The 21,564-nt window shown below is 41.3% G+C and overlaps 1 protein-coding gene across 2 annotated transcripts in view; it reads left to right on the forward strand.

The window, feature by feature from the left end:
- Nucleotides 1–21,564, forward strand: part of LOC121283108 (unconventional myosin-XIX) — a 55,853-nt gene that overhangs the window by 3,866 nt on the left and 30,423 nt on the right. For both annotated transcript variants that reach the window (XM_041197220.1, XM_041197222.1), the window contains exons 2-7: nt 13,643–13,790; nt 15,099–15,247; nt 15,737–15,850; nt 16,330–16,462; nt 18,468–18,537; nt 19,748–19,850. In XM_041197220.1, the coding sequence (XP_041053154.1) occupies nt 13,643–13,790; nt 15,099–15,247; nt 15,737–15,850; nt 16,330–16,462; nt 18,468–18,537; nt 19,748–19,850 (717 nt within the window). The remainder of the gene's footprint in view (nt 1–13,642; nt 13,791–15,098; nt 15,248–15,736; nt 15,851–16,329; nt 16,463–18,467; nt 18,538–19,747; nt 19,851–21,564) is intronic.

Here is a 21,564-nt window from a genome sequence, read left to right on the forward strand (position 1 = left end):
AAACTTAGGACGCACCCAATGCTGTGTCTGCCTTCAGCATGTCAGCCCTTCAGGAGCTGGTGCACAACATCACTGGTTGCAGATGCTGGTGTGATGAGGGCCAGCCCCACCTTAAAAGGTGCTGAGTATGAGAGAACTCTGTGGCGCCTGCCTACTACATTCTGGCAGCAATGACCAGCACTGCCAAGGTGCAGGCATCAGTAATGTTTCCAGGGAGTGTGAGGCTGAATCATCACTGTGGTCTGAAGGCCACACAGAGAAGAGACCCTAGACCGAGACACCTACCCTTTATCTTGTGCAGAAAGGTTCACATCTGAGTGACAAGAACACTGCTCATCAGAACAAGGAGCCATAGGCTGGGAGACATTCTTGGGAGTTTATTGATGATAGTGAACGGTATGTACAAGTGATTAACACCCGTGCCCAGGCAATGCGACTAATTCTCCTTAGCTTTCCTAACCCTGCTGCTATGTCTTGGTGCTCCTCGGACATCCATAGCGGATGTGGAGGCAGCTTGCTGACTGTGACGCCCTGTCTGTGATGACTTTGGCGGGTGTCCTCATGAGGGCTGAGACTTGGAGGGCCTCTTCCTGCTTTTAGGGTCCTGTTGTGTGGCAGTGGCACCCTGCTCAGCCTGTGAAGCTGAATCTGCGGAGGTCACAGGAAGAGGGATGTCAGATGGGCTGGTCACTCCCAGAGTCAGCTGGGTGGATGGCCCCGGAGCGTGCACCTGCTCATCTTCTTCCCTATGGGTGTCTGAGGGCCCCCCAGCTGACTCTGTGAGCAGAATGGGTAGCTGGAGTGAGATCGAGCTGCCCAGCACCCCTCTCGCGTACACACTGTTGGAAGTCAACTATGGCATCAACGATGGAGATAAGCCTGCACAGCAGGAGTGACACCCTGGAACAAGGTCTCCATGGCAGCTGCCATCTTGCCAGTGTTGACCTTGGTGCGTAGCAATGCCGGCGCTATCACCTCAGCCTGAAGATGGATGGACTCCTTCATAGTGCCTTGCAATCTGAGGAGAGCAACGGACATCTTTTCCTGTTGTTCCATAGCTTTCCTTTGCAGCTCCAGCAACTGTGACATGACTGAGTCCAGGAACTCGTCAGCTGACTCAGACTCAGCAACGTTTAGGCCTCCAGCAGCCTTAGGAAGTCCCTGCTGGATCAGACAGTGCGATGTGCTCACCAGATTGTGATCTTGAGGCTACTCTAAAGCTAGGTCCCACCGAAGTGTGTGTCTCTGTGCTGGTGGAGGGTGTCGGTGAGCGCTGTGACTGACATCAGGGAGGTTGCCTTGAGATTCCTCTTCAGAGATTTCTTCGAAGCTTTCTTGGGGGCTCTGGGTCATTAGATCTGTTGGCTGTTTGGCAGATGTGCCTGTGAAAGCAAGGGGAGATAATTAGTGCATGGCAGTGGCCTGTGAAAGAGGACACATCACTTACGGCATGGTTGTCTGATGGATGTTGCACTGCTGGATCCTCACTTGGTAGAGCAGCACTGACCTCACCGTCAGCACAGACCAGTCCTAGCTATCGCCAGAATTCTGGCATCTCTCCACTTGTCTGCGACTATTCCCTCCTGTTGTGTGCCAGTTTGTCCTGGCATGGATAGAGATGGAGAAAGTGTATCAGGCCCTGCTAGGCCAGCTGATAAGTATGCCTGGCCTGTGTGGCTGGTGAGTGGTCCCATGGACGGGATGAGGACAATGACGGTGAGTGTGAAAGAGTGAATGGTGTTGTCATTGGCAGTAAGTGAGGCCTGTGGATCTGCGATGGGTTTGAGAGTGTGAGAGTTGGGAATGATGAAAGGAGTGACTTACCCTGGCGGATTGGAGGACATCATTCATCCTTTTTCAGAATTGGGTGGCTGTCCTCCTCTGCAGGGCGTTCGTGCTGATCACTGCTGCCACCAACTCCCAACCCTGGTTGGTGACATTGCTACCCATCCTGCAGCCAGAGTGGGGGTAGAGCACATCCTGGCAGGCCTCCATGGCATCCAGCAGTCGCTCAAGGGACCCGTTGTTGATGTGGGGGGCTGTAGACTTTTTGCCATTGCTGGCCATATCTCCTAGGCAGTGGTGGTGAGCTGGTGGCAATAAAGATGGTGGCTGGCGTGTTGCAGCATCGAGGTAATGATGAGCAGGCGAAAGAGAGCACCCCCTGCCATGGAAACGGCGGGTTTCATGGGAGTGAATATATAACGAGGCAGGCTCGGGAAGAAACGACGTGAAAACCAGCCATTTTCATTGGCGGGTAGGACTGCATTTTACCCGCCCGCTAACACACTTAGTGCAATTCTGGGTAAATTCCACCCCTTATGTTGTGCACAGATCAGTGTTCAATGGTTCATAAAGCAAATTTTGTGGTGACACCAAAGTTGGAGGGCACTTCATTGGAAAAGACCTCTAGCACAACGAAACATTGGATCTTTATTTGACTTCAGTCTAACGTTAATGATTGCTGGAAATATGATTAAATTTTCATTTATTTTCAATTGATTCTTTATGCTTATTTGGGAAAATTTGTTTTGAGCTATTTGCTAAAATAGCTCAAAACATCCTCCAGGTGTAGAGGATGGTTTTGCAAACTATTGATCTGTCTAGTAAATCAAAACTGAGGCTAATGATCTGGTTGCAGATACAAGTTTTGGAATGTAACTTGGAGAGGGACAAATGTATAAAAACCAAGCAGAGGCACCACACTGGCTCATAAACCAGACGGAAAAGGGTACATTTAAATATTTCTTCGTCCTTTTGGAAATTGAAGATTTTTGTAAAAATCCTAGTTTTAGAAAAGAAACCCAGAAAATTAACAAAGATTTGCCAAAACAATCACTGGAAGTGTGTAACTTGATTCGGTCATGGTGGCATCTAGTGTTATACAATACTGGCTTTGACTGAGATAATCTATGCTCACGGATATCGTTTCAATATTCTGCACCCACTGAGTTTCTGATGTTCCACATACAAATGTTTATATTTCAAAATACCTGTCCATTTTTCTTAGAGAGAAAAACATGTCAATCTAATCATTTGGTAATTTAATAAACTATGCAAAAGCTTAAGATGTTTGACCACTTTTTGCCCAGATTGAACTCCCAAAAAATGTTTGTAACTGTCACAGTAAAATTAATAAGGTTATCGGAATAAAGCTTTCCAGATGTTCCAATTAATTTTTGGAGCTGAAATTTTCATGTAGTGTGAATGCACCTCCTGAGTCCTGGACATGTATATCATCTAGAGAGTTGTAGTGGAAGATATTTGTAGAATAAAATTGGCTAGAAATGGCACGGATTATCTTTTCACCCTTTTTGTAGTGTCTGCCACATATTTTGAGAAGTCTTTATCACCTCACAACTAGTGTCAAAAAGAAAACAAACATATTGTGCTAATAATTTGTTTGAGAGAAAATTTCTGATTTTTGCTGTGGTCTCTCTCTCCCCCCCCCCCCCCCCCCCCCCCCCCCCCTAATTCTTGCTCTTTAAGGTGTTGGCTTTTTACTTTAGGATGGTTACTTGCATGCTACTGGACTTCCAAAATATTTAAGCAGCTGCTGCTTATGTGTGAGATCTGCCAACGAGTCTCGGCAGGCTATTTAAGCTTGAAATACTGTAGCTGTGTATGAGCCTCTTCTTGCCTGAAGTTTGCTAGTTCTAGCAGTGGTTCCTGGTTAATGATTGGGAGTGATCAGGAGCTCTGGCTAATTTCAGTAGTTTTTTTTCCACTTTTCATAAGCCAGGGGTATCAAGCCAATTACGGTATTGCCTCCCAGGCTGAGACCAACTAGCACAAACACACTGGGGGTTGAATCCAGGAACCAAGCTTGATTTGTGTGGTTCAGCTTTTTCCTCATTTATCCTTTGAAACATTGGAGGAGTTGGTTTTCAACTTTTAAAAGCATTGGCCAATTTTAGAAATGCTGAACAGGCAAATAAAGCACAAAGCAAGCTGAAGATGTTGGTCAGAATACAAACTTGCAGAAACTCTGAGGTTATGCCAAGATGAAATAGTTGTCACAGCTAATTCTATCAGGTAAAATGAAGAAATACAGATATCTTTATGATAAGGCTAAATAATGTGTGGGAATAAGCCCTTTGGTTCCATGTTTAAACGCTTGCAGTAACCCCTCTGAATATAGTAAATATGTGAGAAGGTTGAAGCAGGTGTGGAATTGGGTGAGCTCTTTGCTATTTTTGAAAATAAAGGATCAAATCTGTGACTGATGGAACCATATTTTGGTTTGTTTTTGAAATATGTTACTCGTCATTAACAACAATCAAACTGGTAGGCTCAAACTGCTACTGTTCGTTGAAAATTCTGTGCTTAAAGCTGTCTGAGCTAATAAAATGTCAGCTAACTTTAATAACTGACAGAGTTTGAAAACAGATTGAGACTTACTGATTACAGCAATTATCTGGAAAGAGGACATAAAATTATTTTCTAATTATTTTGTTTCAGAAATGCAAAGAGCCTTCCTTCTAACAGATAATGCATCTACATACCTCATCAGAGGTATTCTCTGGAGAGCTGCAGACCACATTCCCAAATAAGAACATAAATTGTTCAATAAAATTCTTTTGGCCCCGAGTGCAATAAATACACAATATATTTATGGACAAAAATGTCTGGATTGATTTTTTTCGCTATCGTACATGTAGTCCAAATGAACATGAAAGATGTTTTATATTTGGCTGTTGAAATATGGAATAAATTGAAAGTGTCTCAAATGTACTGAAACTATTTGGAATTAAAAAAATGAACAGAAGACATGGAGGGTTCAGCTGTACTTGAGATTGAAGTAGATTGAGATAAAAGGTAGGAGTATCAAACAGGTAATACAGGAGTGGATAAGTATGGTGTAATTAGATTGGACATGCATTGAGTAACTAAGGCCATGCTGGAATGGATGTGTATTAACTGACTTTGGGTATCATGCTGCAGGAGATGAAGATCTCAGCTGAGTTAATGTAAAATAAAGGAGAAAAATGAAATGATGAAAAATCTGTACATCCAATAAGTGTGAGGAACTTCCAAACTTCTTTGTCCCCAAGATTTGAGACCATTGTTCAGGTGTCTCTGCTGTATTCCCTCTTCTCCATGCTCACTTAGCACCCTGCACCTTTGTGCCTTTCTAGTTTCTCTTCCTATCTTTACCATTTCTCAAAACCTTACCTTGGGTCCATCCATCTGTTACAATTCCACATCAATCTCTAATCTCCTTTTGCTCTCTAAGGTCCTCATATATGTCATCAACTCCCAGACCTCTCCCAAAAATTCCCATTTCAATCCCTTCACTAGGTTTTAGTCTGCTCACGGTACTGACACTACCCAAGCCATAGTTACAAATAACAACTTGTTTATTCTTCTGTATCCTCCTCAATCTTCCATAGCTTTCAATATGGCCAACCGCACCATTCTCCTCCATTATTTAGCTCATTGCCCTTCTGGTTCCACTCCTACTTGTCCACTTACAAACTCAAATCTCTAGTCGAGGCTTGTTCCCAGCCAGATAACGTCAACTCAAAACTCCCTGCAAGGTCTGTCTTAATCCCACTCTTTAATTACAAGCTGATATCATCTGCAGGCATAGGTCAGCTGCTACATATATGCTGGTATCATTCATTTTGACCTATCACTTCTCTCGATGACTCCCTATTGCTAGACAGCCAATTTATGCCAAGCCAAAGTTGGATTTGAATAGGATATGGATGGTGCATGAGGAAAGAAAGGCAATGTTGAAGAGATGTTATTTAGTGGGGAAGAGAACTTGAAACTGAGGGTGGAGTTTTATGCAAGAAATTAGCTTGGAAAGTTGAAGGCGGGGGGGGGAGGGGGGCGGGGGGTGCGCTGCTGGCAGATAAAGAAGAAAGATGACTGAGTGAGAGAATCTTGTGGGATGGATGAGAGACGAGAGGAGGTCAGGAACAACAGGGGAGAGGAGAGTGAAGTAGCAGCAGAAGCAGGTATTCTCAATCGTCAAAACGGTTTATCGTCACTGTTGTAGTGCCTCTCTACTTCGCTTTTCTCCTCTAAGGCACCTCTTAAAAATACCTTTTTGACTAAGCTTTTGGTCATCAGATTTGAATATTCCCTTATGTGGCTTGGTGCCATGTTTCCTAATGCTCTTGAGAAGAGTTTTGGGATGTTTTATTATGTTAAAGGTACTATATAAATATAAGTTAAGGTAGGAATATGGCAGTCAATTTGTGCACAGCAAGCTTCCAACTGTGAAATAAATGATCTGTTCATTAATTTTTTTTCTATGTGTTGATTGAGGAATATTAGCCAGGACACTGGGGCAACACACTTGCTTTTCGAACAGTGTCATGAGTTCTCACATTCACCTGGGAGGTCAGACAGGACCTCTGTTTAATGGCTCATTTGAAAGATGGCACATCTGACAGGCTGGCACACCCTCAGTAGTGCACAGGGGTGCCAGCCTAGATTTTGTGCTCAAGTCTCTGGAGTGTGGCTTGAATCCACTGGGCCAAAGCTATGCCACTTGGGATTTGATTTTAAGAAGTGAAGATAGTGGTTGTTGCTAGACGGAGAGAATCATCATCAGCAGCAGCAAATAGGCGAAGGGCCAAGACCAAGGGAGGAATTAAGTTTCAAATTTCTCCACAGCTTTAATAAGACACCAGAACAGCCTTGCCCTGAGGGGTTGCAGTATTAAATACAGGCATTGTATTAATCAAACTGATTTGCAGTGTCCTCCATTAATGCAGGTCAGCATTGTTTGATGTGGAAACAATTCCTGATATGCAATAGGCAGGACATGTTGAGAAAGGCCAAGCTTGCTTCGAGCATCTATAGTGCTAACCTGTAAATGTGCGCTTATTTTGTGCTGAAAACTTTGTTCCTTGTGTGGGCAACCACGTGCTCCCTGATGTTTCATTTGAAGGGAACTAATTGCTTTGCAATTTTGTATCATATTTTCTACCATACTTAATTTAAAACTAATCTTATGTGAGGCAGCTCTTACAGAATTGCAGTCTTATTCAGAAGAACTGTAATGACTCGAAGGAGGTGACAGGTTTCAACAAGAAACAGATACATTTTATTAGAGAGAGCTTTTCAGGTGCTACATGCTCAATCAGGACTCTCCTCAGGAAGCTCCTTCCCTTTATTGGCCACGCCAAGGCCTGATTGGTCAGAGCATCACGTGACTCCGGAAAGTCAACAGGAGAGGCTATAACTTCAGTTACTACATTCCCTCCCCCTTTAGTTTTTTTTTACAACTTCTACTCGGAAACGTTTGAATATCCAACAACATCAAGTCTCTGAGGTGCTCTCATATGGCTAGAGCGGCATAGCTTTATCACTTGAGGTTCCTCAACAGGATCTAGAACTGCATCATGGGACACGTCACTACAAAGTGGCAGTTCTGGCTTTGGAAACTACAGACATCAGGCATATCTATTCTAGGTCGGTCAGTCACCTCAGGAATTGAAGGTTCAATGTTAATCACAGGCAGAATAGTTGGTTGTTGGAATGTATCGCTAGCACAGATATGATCTATGTGCTAACGAACAATTCTATCTTCCACTTGTACTTGGAAAGATAATGGACCAGTCCCTGAGACAATAATTCCAGGAACCCAACAAGGTCCACTTCTAAAATTTTGCATGAATACCGTGTCACCTACACTGCGAGTTTTACTGTGTATATCATGGTTCAAGTTTTGATTACTCTGATTCCGCTCTATCTTCCCCTCTAAATTTGGGAACACCAGGCTTAACTGTGTATATAGGCGGCGTTTCATCAATAATTCAGACGGTGTTGAAACCATAGTCGAATGTGGCGTTGTATGATAACTGAGAAGAAAGCTGGAAAGTCGAGATTCTACTGATCACCTTTACATACCAGACTTGAAAGTTTGTACAGCTCTCTCAGCTAAACCATTTGATGAGGGATGGTAAGGGGCTGTTTTAATATGCCTGATTCCATTCAGATTCATGCATTTCTGAAACTCTGTGCTGGTAAAGGCTGTACTGTTATTTGAAATGATGATTTTAAATAGGCCCTGTATGCTAAAACAGTGACACAGCTTCTCAATAGTTGCGTTCGATGTTGGTGATTTTGCTTTGTATACATCCATCCATTTAGAATGTGTATCTACAATCAGCAAAAACATGGTATCTAAGAATGGTCCTACATAACTGATATGTAGTCTAACCCAGGGTCGACCAGGCCACTCCTATGAATGCAGAGGAGCTGAAACAAGCAACTTCTGTTGTTGACAATGAAGACAGTGCTTGACCATGCTTTAAATGTCACTGTCAATGCCCGGCCACCAGACATAGCTTTGTGCAAGCATTTTCATCTTTGATAGCCTGGATGCGCACTGTGAAGCTCGGTCAAGAGTGGTTCACTACCTTGTGATGGGACGACAACTCTTGATCCCCATAACAAAATTCCATCTTGACAGCTTAACTCTGTTTCTGGCATGGAATGGTTTCAAATCTTCAATTATAGGTGAATTTGACCATCCTTGCAAAACAAAGTCTCTGACTTTCGACAATATTGGATCTTTGTTCATCCAATTTTTAATTTGCTTCACAAATACAGGCGAAGAAGCCAAGAAATTCAGTAATAGCACAACTTCTTGTGGAGCAGGAGCATGTACAATGCTGTCTGGTAACAGGAGACAACTGAGTGCATCTGCATTTGCAACGTGTAAGCCAGGACGGTACATATAAATATACTCATATGCAGGTAATATCAGAGCCCAACATTGTATTCTTGCTGATGCTATTGGTGGAATGGTTTTATCCTCACTGAATAAACCCATTAATGGTTTATGGTCCGACACACTGCTGAAATGTCGTCCATGTAGGTACTGGTGGAATTTCTTCACTCCAAATACCACCGATAAACCTTCCTTTTCTAACTGGTAGTAACCCTTCTTGGCTGTGGAGAGGATTCTTGAGACATAGCCAATGGGCCTTTCTGGTTCATTTTCCATTATATATGATAACACGGCCCCTACAACATAAGGAAAGGCATCATGTCTTAATACCAACTCTTTCTATGGGTCGTAGTGTACCAATAAACAAGATGAATGCAACAGTTTCTTTACTTTCACAAAGGCTTCTTCCTGTTGTGAATTCCATGACCAACGTTGATTCTTTTTTAACAACAAGTGTAATGGCGCCAACACAGTTGATAAGCTAGGCAAGAAGCGGCTATAGTAGTTGATCATACCTAGGAAGGAGTTGAGATTGGTTACATTGGATGGCGATGGTGCATCTTTTATTGCCCAAACTTTCTCTTCTACTGGATGCAAACCCATGGCATCCGCCCTGTGACCCAGGTAAGTAACTTCTGGTGCTTGAAATGTGCATTTTTCTTTCTTTAACCATATGTTGGTTTCCATGAACCTTCTTAGCACCTCCTCCAGGTGGGCCAAGTGTTCAGTATCTTCTAGGTATACCACTTGGGGATGTCCTTGCAAAAGACTCTGGAAGGCTATAAGACGTAGGAATTGAAGTAGGCCACTCGGCCTATCGAGTCTGCTCTGTCATTCAATGAGATCATGGCTGATCTAAGAATCCTCAATTCCACTTTCCTGCCTTTCCCCATAACCCTTGATTCCCTCACTGATTAAAAACCTGCCTATCTCAGCCATGAATACACTTGACAACCCAGCCTCAACAGCTCTCTGCGGTAAAGAATTCCACATATTAACTACCTTCTGAGAGAAGAAATTCCTCCTCATCTCTGTTTTAAATGGGCGACCCCTTTATTCTGAGATTATGCGCTATGGTCCTAGACTCTGCCACAAGGGGAAACAACCTCTCAAGCCCCCTAAGAATCTTATATGTTTCAATAAGGTTGCCTCTCATTCTTCTAAACTCCAATGAGTACAGGCCCCACCTACTCAACCTCTCCTCATAAGAAAATCCTTCCACACACACAATCAACCTAGTGAACCTTCTTTGGACTGCCTCCAATGCCAGTATATCTTTCCTTAGATAAGGGGACCAAAACTGTTCACAGTATTCTAGGTGTGGTCTAACTAGTGCCTTGTGGATTGTGCATGCAGACAATACTCCAGAGGGTAGGTGAGTGTACTGATGAAGACCCTTTTGTGTGTTAATAGTTACATATTCTCTCAAAAGTGCTATCCAGTTCTAACTGTTGGCTCATATCCAATTTTGTATAGGACTTGCCTCCAGCCAGCTTTGCATATAAGCCGTCTATCCTTGGAACGGGGTGCTTATCTAGTTTTGCTGCCTTATTTACAGTCAGTTTATAGTCCCCACAAATACGTATGGTTTGGGCAGGCTTAACCACTGGAACTATGGGTGCTGCCTACTCTGAGAATTGGGCAGGTTGGATGATGCCCAGCTTTTCTAACTGACATAGTTCTGCATCCACCTGCTTCAATGCATAAGGCACAGGTCTGGTCTTAACTAAACATGGTGTCACCTGAGGATCCACATATATATTGTGGCCTGCATGCCTTTTAACTTCCCTAATTCATCCCAAAATACCATGTTGTATTTCCTTAGCAGTTCAGGATCTCTTGTTTTCAGGTAAAACATCTCAGACCAGTCAAGCTTGATTTTCTGTAATCAGTCTTGGCCTAAAAGACTGGGTCCTTCTCCTTTCACTATTATCACAGGAAGCTGGGCTGTCTGTTGCCTATAAAACACTAGTACCATGATGATGCCTTTTAACTGAATAGATTCCCCAGTGTATGTCTTTAATTTAGCGGTTGTCTGCTCCAGGTTTATTGGCTGTCTGCCTTCACCAAGGTATTTGAAAGTGTGCTCTCCCACCACTGTAGTTGAGGCTCCCGTATCCATCTCCATTATTAGAGGCTTCTCATTAACTTGGACTGTGACAGGGATGGGTTCGGTTTTTACAGCGGTTATGTTATACAGGGAATAAATGTTGGTGTTGGCAGCTTCAGATTCTGCTGTATTTTTTAATTCAATCATATTGGTTTGCTGCTTTATGGGCTGTTTCAATTTTGCCCTGCATTGCCTTATTATGTGACCATTCTTGTGGCAATAATGGCATTCTGCCTCCTTGAATTTACAGGAGTCCGGTCCGTAGTCACCCCCACATCTACAACAATTTAATCTTGAAGTTGCTGCTGAAGCATTCCTACTAGGCCTTTTCATGTTTCTAACAGCAGATATTGCACCTCGCTTTGATGCTGTGGGTCTGGTTTCGCACCACACTCGGCAGTAGGCTCCTTCCCTACATGAAGAATGACACCATGTTGTATGTTGCAAAGCCTGCGAGTCTCTTAGCGCTTTCCATGGCGAGGGAGATTTCTAGGGTGTGCTTAAAATTGAGGTTGACCTCGGTGAGTAAATGGTGCTGTATGGCATTGTCCTGAGCTCCACAAATTAATCGGTCCCACAGCATGTCATTTAATGTGTCCCCGAAGTCTCAGTGTTCTTAAGGTTCACTACATAGGTTGCGACGGACTCTCCCGGATTCCTAACTCTGGAATTAAATTTAAAACACTGCATTATTATAGATGGCTTCGGCTGGAAGTGCATTTTCACGAGATCCACTAATTCATTGTAGGACTTAGAATTGGGCGCACTCGGGGCTGTCAGATTCCAAATGAGATTGTATGTCTTACTTCCACATACACTCAGAGGATGGCTTTCTGCTTTTCCTCCACGGTAATTTCATTTGCTATGAAATGAAATCTGAGGCGCTCCAAATACTAGCTCCAGTCTTCCATAGTCGCATCAGAAGGATTGATTCTGCTGAAGAATGGCATGCCTGGTGAGTAGTCTTTTCTTTTTCTTAAGTTTCGATGTACTCTATAACAAGGCAACAAGGCGAGGTGAGCATCGGAGCTATCCCACTCTCGTAACCAAATGCAGACAGGTTTCAACAAGAAACAGATAGACTTAATATTATAGAGAGCTTTTCAGATGCTACATCTGAAAAACGAGGACTCTTGTCAGGAAGCCCCCCCCCCCACCCACAGATTGCCCGCACTTAGGGCTCATTGGTTGGAGCCTCCCAGAACATTACGTGACCTCTGATAGATAGCAGGAGGGGCTCCTCCTTCAGTTACTGCAAGAACTGAACTAAAAATCTGACTGACTCGGCTGATACTCACAATAACAAGATGTTGCGTTCTGTTCCAGTTGGTCAGGGGAACTTTGTATCACACTTGATGATGAATGTGAGAACAATATGGCTGAAAACGCTTTCATTCCTGCGATGATTCTGCTGTATTCAAGCATTCTTATACTGTTTGACCTGCTGTATGACATTGGAGCAACAGTAATTTTTTTTTAATTTGCTGACAAAAATAGCCCTGCTTAACATTTTTTTTAATGGAATTGCGGGCTAGATTATTTATTCTTTCAATTTAAAAGTGCTCTAATTTCTCTCTGCCCCCTTTTCAATCTTACCAGCCTCCACAAGGGCATAGATCCAAGGGGTCCTTGTCTTACAGGCAGCAGATGTCCTTGTACATCACTGAAGTGACTATTTGTCACACAAGCCAGGTCACTGAGTGGACTTGCAACGTTGTGTAACCTGGTTATAATAACCATCAGGGGCCCGATTGCTCAGCTAGTTCTGTCCTCCTTTACCTGATGTTCACAAACATGAATTTTCCTGGAGGATGTCATGCAGGATTGGAAATCCTCGCTGATTTTATGTCTTCCCCATCTGTATTGCTCTGCCTGAAATTAGCTAACTCAACGTAGAATTGGGGTTGAAACTGGAAATTCCATAAATCGCATAAGAATGATTGACCCGCCAAGAAAAATTGGACGGTTTAGTCATTTAGGGCAAGGTATAAGGTGAATTCTTTTATATTTAATGCCCTTGTAAAAGTTTGTGTTCTTCAATATGCGGTTTTATAGTGCTTGTAAACAAGCAGTATTTTAATTTTAGGCACCTGATACCAATATTGAGTGTTCCAAGGTCACTTGTTGCTCCCTCCTAGTTGTATCTCAGTAATACTCAGTATAGCACTGCTGTACCATTGTGACCACTTCCATTTTTCCACATGCCATCCATCCTGTACCATTCTTGAAAGAGATTGCCAACAAGGATGATTTATTGTAGTCCCACATAGGGTCCTGTCGGCCAGCATGTAGAGGAATCTTTCACCCCATTGTTCTAAGCAGGATTTGAACGGAGACCCCAGAGTTGAAAAGCAGTGTTCTACCTATCTGTGCAACCCCAATGCCTCAGCTTCATATGTATGCAAAGAACAGAAGTAGGGACCAATGATTTTTTTTGCATTCTTTTAAGTTCTAACTCCTTTTGTTTTCATAATACCAGATTTATTATAAACTCAAATTGAATGTTTTTGTACATTTTAGATTCCGTATCGCTGACCAGTTTTCACAAAAAGAACAAACTGGGGTTTTCGTAATAATGAGTACTAAGGTTACAAATTCAGTTCAGTAGTTTGAGTAATGAGTACTGAAGTTACAAACTCACTTCAGTAGCATGCAACACAGTTGATGGCAACATAACAAATGCAATAATGCACCAATACGTTGTATAACTTCCATTCTGTAAAAAAATTGTATACAGCTCCCTTAAGAGGAATACGAGTTATCAAAAAAAAATTAAGCAAGTGGGTTCACACTCTAGAAAAAAATACATGTTGAATGTTTTATGGTTCTGTTTTCAGAGTAATGGCTTGAAAAAGTCCCAAAAGATCTCAGATCACACTACATTGAATCATGCACTCGAGGAGATAAAAGCTTTTCTCGTTAATGAAGATGAGTTGCATCACTTTGATGACCTCACTAAAGTCAACCCAGTGACAACTACTACAGGTATCTATTTAATTAGATGGTGACTTGTTTTTTGTGGGGTATTTGTTTTTAAAATACTGTATGTTTAACTATGATTCTGATAGGACTATGGCCCATAACTCCGATCTTCAGGGTGTTGTACCCAGGGGAAACCCCAAAGGTGTGCTGGGACCCCCCCCAACCTACCTTGCAAACTTCTGATGGGCAATTATCTTGCACTGGGAACCATCCAATACTCTGATTTAAACCAAAGACTTTACATGGTTCCCACTGTCTTACCAGAATAGTTACCCAGGGAAAGTTAGAATTAAAACTACTTATAACTTCTGAGTAACTGTAGTACTGACCACCGCCACGAGCCCCCACTTGATCTCCAGACTACTCTCACATCCCTTCCTGAACTCCATCTCCTCCCCGACTACACTCCTGACTACCTTCCCAACACCCTCCACCCTCGGACAACCATCCCCATTCCCTGACCGTCCAGACCCCTCCCTGACTACCTGGACCCCTCCACTCAATTGCCCCAACCTCCACTCTACTGACTGCATGACCCCCGTCCCCGATGCATCCTACCCACTTACCCCATACAGCTACCTCATCCCTGGATTCTCAAAGTGGCCGGACCTTTAAACTTACCAGCCTTATGGCATCTAGTGCCATAAAACAAAAAGGTGTGGCGTCCTTTCCCTGACTCAACTGAGAGGATCCCTGAATGTCTGCACTGCACTTTTCTCACCTGGTCCAAGTTGGAAGGTCAGGCAAGAAATGTGCAGCTCCTGACTAAGGTAAGCAAAAAGAAGTGGAGTGGCAATCTGACTGTGATTGCCACTCCATGGAAGTTCTGGCCCACTATCCTGTATATCAATAATGGACAAGAAAAGTACATATTATTAGGTGAGGTAAAACTGTCAATATGAAATAAGACATTTTGGAAATACTTAGCAGTTCCATTATCTTCTGAAAAAGAAGATTGGTGAATTTAAGGATGGGGCTCCTTCAACAGAACTACTTTTAGAAGAATGTGCTGGCTTGACAAATCAAGGTGATGTTTCTCCCTGTATTCATTATCCAATTTCAAGGTTGAGAAATTATTACAATACAGTGGTGTGATTATCCTAATTAAAAAGACCAAAGTACATTCTAAAGGAGATGTAGGGTGAACATAGGGATTTTATGCTTAATGTACATTTTCTTTGCAGATACAGAATTATGATTGAAATAATTTTGATTAATTAATCTCTGTACAAAATGAAATGCATTAGAACTTGCAGTATTTTAATACTAAGGAATCTGCATAAATTCATGTCTTTCTTTTCTGCCTCCCAGTTTTAAAATGTCTGCATGCAAGATATGAGACCAATGTGTTTTACACCAATGCCGGTTGTACGCTGGTGGCTCTTAATCCATTCCAACCAGTGCCTAACTTGTATTCCCCTGGCATTATGAAGGAATACCACACTGCGTCTCAACCACAGGTAACTCAAGTATAGAGTAGTGATATAACGTGCTTGAAACAAGAATTAATTGGAATGCTATTCATCCTTGATTACGAATTCTATAACTTCTGTAATGAAAATATTAACATTTAATTTGTGTCCAGTTTATTTTAACTATTTGTTCAATGTAATGTAAGCTGTGGCCAGACCACAAATTTGCGCAGACTATTTAAACTTGTTCTTAAAGTTGAATAATTGAGAAAAATCCCCCTGGTTTCCAGGCCATGTGTGTTGAGAATATAGGAATAACAGCTTATTTAATTTGTCTGTTGGTGATGATGTGATCAGAGAACTAAATTTGATCGCCATGGAGACATGTTTATTAGCAGCAGCTGCATGTTCACATTTGTGCTTGCCTAAATGTACCAGTTTAATAACAATAATTCAATATTTTTCACTGCTTTTACTACTATAGTGTCTGTTTATACAAATGAAAATGTCAAGAGATTAAGTCTTTCTATTCTTTAGGAATTGAAACCGCACATCTTTACAGTGGCTGAGGAAGCCTTCAGGAACGTACAGAGCCTCATTGAACCAGTTAATCAGTCGCTGATTGTCAGTGGAGAGAGTGGTGCTGGAAAGGTAAGAACTGAACTTGAGGAATGTAGCCAGATCCACTAATAAATAAACCTACCTCATGCATAAGGTAACTGGTGTGGATATGATTTTGGCAAATGGATTTTGATCATTATAAGCAACTGATCATTAAAAGTGATGAATACAGTAAGATTCAATTGAACTGGCTTTATTGATATGTCTCTCTTTCAGTAATGGGGCACAATCATGGTACAGTAGGTCCAATACTTTGTTATATTCTTCAATAATGTTTTGATGACAAATTTCTGGTCATGCAATTGAAATCAAGTACTTAAGTGCTCCAGGATTTTATGCACACAGTTTTTCTGCTAAATTTACCAGGCAGGAAAATGACCAGAACACAACCAAGTAAAAATGCATACTTGTTACGGATGGCCATGTTTTCAAAATCCATAAAGGAGACTCTCAACAGAAACCAGTTTCTATCCTTTGTAACCATATCTATTGATATTTCTATTTTGCAGACCTGGACATCTCGGTGCCTTATGAACTACTTTGCCACAGTCTCTGCCTCATCTATTTCTGCTAAATGCCAAGAAAATGTAGAAAAGATAGAAAAGAGAGTATTAGACTCCAATCCTGTGATGGAGGCATTTGGTAACAAAGCTTTCTGCTTTTATTAAATTGATGTTTGAGAACTTAGTGAAATATTTTGACTCCTAGGATGAAATATTGCTTTTTATTGGGATCTGGAATCTAGGTCTAATTACTAACCAGTAGAAGTGATCCCATTAATATTTATGTCATCACATTAAGTAATCAGATCCTTGCTTGACATATTGGCCTGTGCACTGCAGATTCTTTGATGCGGCCAGTGTTCTCTGAGATAACTTGGAAGGAACCGGAGGCATAAAAATTAGTGCTGTGGTGACCTTCACTGACCACTGGTAGTGCAGCCCTCATGGTCAGTGTTTGCAGCTCTATATCCAGCAGCTGGCACTGCTTCCCTGGTGAAACAAAGTCTGCAAATGCATCCTAGAATACTGCAAGGTAGATGTGGCTAAGTCACATGCAGCTATGTGGGTAAGGATGAGTGTGAACTGTTCCCCCTCTGATGTAAGAGAACCTATGCCCCCCCCATTGCTTCTTTCTTCCTCCTCTATAAAACTGGACAGAGAAATATCCATGGCAGTTCCCATATCAGAATTTAGCCTATAACAATTGAAATACAACTTTTTGCACATTCTTAAAAAGAAACAAAATATTACTTGCCTTCATCATAAATTTTATATGAACAAGCCAAACATACAGCACGTTCCCAGTGAGATATTTGGATACCACCATTGGAATTTGTTTAGATCATATTTTTGTGACGTTTATTATTTTAATTGATACTAATTCATTCTGTGGGAAGTGCTTCCAGCTAATCAAAAATCACAGTCTTAGCCTTAGAATTTGAAAAACTTTCCTAATGTTACAGAATAGTCAGGAGAAAGAAGTGTATATGAAGAGATTTAGACAATTTGGCCATGTGAAATGAACAGTCTAAGCAGCACTATTTGAAAATTAGATTGAGATAGCACGTCTTGTACGTTTGCCAGTTTACGTGCCAAAACTAACAGACCACAAATTGTGTTCATAATTTTAATATGTTGAGTTACCATCTCGGCCAATCTGTTTGAGATGAACAAGGAAATGCTTCTCTAATGGAGTTAATATATTTAAAAAATGGTCAACAAATCCTAAATTGACCATTCTGCACCACCTAGTGGCCTACTGTAGAACATCACTGGCTTAAATATTGGAATAGGCTGCATGCTCACTCTTGTGGTCAGGTACAGTAATGACGTGTCACAGAATTGTGGGTGGTTGGGGTAGGAAGAAGAGGCAAAAGAAAAACATAAAAATGGGGAAAGAGGAAAAATAACTTAAAAAGATGCAATTAATAGAACTCCATTTTATTTTCATTTTAGGAAAACAAGTTTGCCACTAATATATTTTGGTAAAGTCTGGATGTATGTTTGGTAAGCAGTGCAAAGGATATGGAGTTAAAGCCAGTGGAGGTAGTGGCAATATTTTTCTTGGAGGCTGTTATGCCACGGATGGAAAACTGGTTATTTGCAAATATAAACACTGCACAGTAATTGGCAGAGACTAGTTAAACAAAAGTAAGATCAAAACGAAATACACATGAAATATTTGTAAGAGTTAAAACCATGATTCTGGAGGGAAATATGTAGTGTCTTAAATGGATAGTGTAGATAATGAATAGATTTGTGTCATGGATTCAGCAGTGTGAGGGACTATTACATCATTTTAGTTGGGATACAAAAAAAGGTTCAATGAATTAGCTCCAGTCGCCTAGGTGTTAACTATGACCAGACCTTGGACAAGCTGCAGCTAGCACCTGGGGAGGATGTTCAGTGATTGGCCTGATCTGCTGAACAACACAGTTTTTGAGGCACACTTGGCCAATTGAAGATGCTGAATTTGTTTAATGTTGGATACCTTCAATTCGACTTGTATTCAGCTTTTTAAAAAGAAGTAAAGACTTGCTCCATTCCTTTTTTGTTGAACTAATCTTGTGCATTAAACTAAAACTCACTAAGGAGAGCATAGATGATGAGGTAATTGATTATCAACACGATTTACTATTTCACAGGAAATGCTTGTACACTACGGAATTACAACAGCAGTCGATTTGGCAAATACATCCAACTGCAGTTAAACAGGTAGTTTTACAGACCAGTTATGTGGGTGCATTTATTCAATCTGCTCTTAAATTCTTCAAAATCATTTTCAAAAGACATACTTTTCATTGTATAAGCCCATTCTTTTATTGGTGCATGGTTATTATACAGATGTATGGAATGTCATTTTAATGACCGTACTTCCCTGATACAGGTTGTTGTGTTAGTAGATGATAACATTGGAACAAGATGAGGCCATTTCACCCCTTGAACATGTTCCATCATTCACTGAGATGGCTGATCTGTGACCTAACTCCATGTACAATTCCTTGCTCCATATCCCTTAAAACTTTTGGTTATCAAAGATCTTATCAATCTCCTTTGCAAATGTAACAATTGATGAAGAATCAAATTGCTGTTTGTGGAAGAGAGTTCCAAGCTTCTACCATCTTTTGGTAATTTCACTCCTGAAAGGTCTGGCTCTAATTTTTATCTTATGCCCACTCATCCCCAACCAGTAGGAATAGTTTTTCTCAATCTACCGTATCTGTTCCTCCTAGCAGCTTGGCAACCTTGATCAAATCATCCCTTAACCTTCTGAATTCCAGGGAATACAACTCAAGTTTGTGTAATCTCTTCTTGTAACTTAACTCTTGGAGTTGAGGAGTAATCTGGTAAAACTACATTGCACTTCCTCAAATGTCAATACATCCTTCCCAAGGTGTGTCAAGATCATCCACATTTTGACCCTTATCTGTGCTGAATTATCTGATCTATTAGGTTGGACTGTATTTGCCCTAAGTGCCAATAGGTTATTTCCTATTAAGTAACAGACATTTCTGGAAGTGTAAAAATAAATTGAAGACAGGATTTACCTTGGTCATGATGCCCTTTGTGGAAAAATAGCCTGCTTAATGCTATCTCTTTTGAAGCTTGTGTCTAAAGAATGATCACTTGGGCAAAGTAGGTTCTGAAATTTCTGTACCCGTTCAAGTTGCAAAACTGCTTACCAATTTGTTCTAGGCACTGTAAAAACTCAGCAGGTCAGGCAGCATCTATGGAGAGAGCAGTAGAGTTAATGTTTCAGATTGATGATCTTTCAGAACACTTTATTTCAATTTTCTAGCATCAGTTGTATTTTGCTTTTGTTCTAGGTGCTGCCTATTTTAATATCCTTCTTGTGCAACCAGAGTTGTCTTGTTTTTCTCCTCTTTTCCATTCAATCAGTGCTAACAGATGCTTTATTTTCCAGATCACAGCAGCTGGAGGGAGCCTCTGTTCAGACTTACCTATTGGAGAAAACACGAGTTGCCTATCAAGCTCCATCTGAAAGAAATTTTCACATTTTTTATCAGGTGAGGCATTGATTCTGTAAAAGGTGGTTTTCAGAAGTTTAGTGAATGCTAATGCAAGTTTGAATTTATATTGAAAAAGTGGGGGTTGGTAGGTTACTGGCGTAGAGTTCATAAACCAGTACCAATTGCTATCAATTTTGCTACATTTCACACAGTGGGTGAGTAGGATAAGAAATGGCAATTTTTGATGTGGAGGTTTATGTTAGGATGGTGCACGCTTTGAGACATATGATGAAACAAAATCAAAATGCTGGAGCCACTAAGCAGTTTGCCTTGGGGCACCTGTGGGCCATACAGACCAAGTTAATGTTTCAGAACATTAATGAAGCATCCACATCTGACAGGTTAACTTGTCTATTCTTTCCACAAGTGCTGCCTAACCAGCTGCGTGTGTCCAGTATCTTCTGTTTTGTTTCCAATTTACAGTTTCTTTTTTAATTTTTGTTCAAATAGATGACTCTTCTGTTGGTTTATCTTAGAACTATAAAACCCAGAACTGATGTCCGTGGATAAGCTTCTGATATTGGTTTAGGTTAATTTTGAAGGTTTGCACTGGAATCTTGGAAATATATCAGTATAAGTGAGGACTTGGGTTCTAATTTTTCTTTCACCCTAAAAGGCACTTACATAGAGAAGCAATGTCAGACGTTTAAGAGGGTATTTCAGAATACTCAGAATAAGTATATTCCTACTATAAAGAAAAATTCTAAAGGGAGGATCCACTAACTGTGGCTAACTAAAGAAATTAGGGAAAGCAACAAACTTAAGGAAAAAGCATATAACTGCGCAAAGATGAGTGGCAGGTCAGATGACTGGCCAGAATATAAAGAACAGCAGAGAATGGCTAAAAGGTTAATCAGGAGAAAGAAATTAAGAGAATGAGAGGAAGCTAGCGAGAAATGTAAAAAACAGATAGCAAGAGTTTCTTCAGGTATTTAAACAGGAAAGGAGTAAGGTCCTCTAGGGAGTGAGAATGGGGAGTTAATAGTAGGTAATAAGGAAATGGTGGATGAAATGAACTAATATTTTGCTTTTGTCCTCACCATTGAGGATACCAAAAACATTCTAGTAATAGCTATAAGCTGGGAGGTGGAGGGGAGAAATTACGTTCACTAGGGAAGCAGTACTGACCCTGATGGAGCTGCAGGCTTACTAGTCTCTGGGTCGAGATGGACTTCATCCTAGGGTCTTAAAAGAGGTGGCTAAAATTCGCTAGATTCTGGAAAGGTTCCAACAGACTGGAAAGTAGCAAATTATAAACCCTCTATTCAAGAAGGAAGGGAGGCAGAAAACAGGAAAGTGTGAGCTATTTAGCTTGAAGTCTGAGGTGGGGAAGGTGTTAGAGTCCATCACTAAGGAGGTTATAGCTGGGCACTTAGAAAATTCAAGGTAAGCAGGAAGAGTCAGCATGGTTTTATGAAAGGGAAATCATGTTTAGCCAATTTATTAGGGTTCTTTGAAGGAGTAATGTGCGGCAGAGAGAGGGGAGCCTGTAGATGTACTGTACTTGGATTTCCAGAATACATTTGATAAGGTGCACATCAAAGGCTATTTTGGAAAATAAAAGCTCAGAGTGTAGGAGGTAACATTAACCTGGATAGAAGATTGGCTGGCTGGCAGAAAACAGAGAGAATGCCTTTGTCTGATTGTCAGGATGTGACGAGTGGAGTCCCACAGGGGTCTGTGCTGGGGCCTCAACTTTTTACAAATTACA

The sequence above is a fragment of the Carcharodon carcharias genome, chromosome 10 (genome assembly GCF_017639515.1).
Source record: "Carcharodon carcharias isolate sCarCar2 chromosome 10, sCarCar2.pri, whole genome shotgun sequence".
Lineage (NCBI taxonomy): Eukaryota > Metazoa > Chordata > Chondrichthyes > Lamniformes > Lamnidae > Carcharodon > Carcharodon carcharias.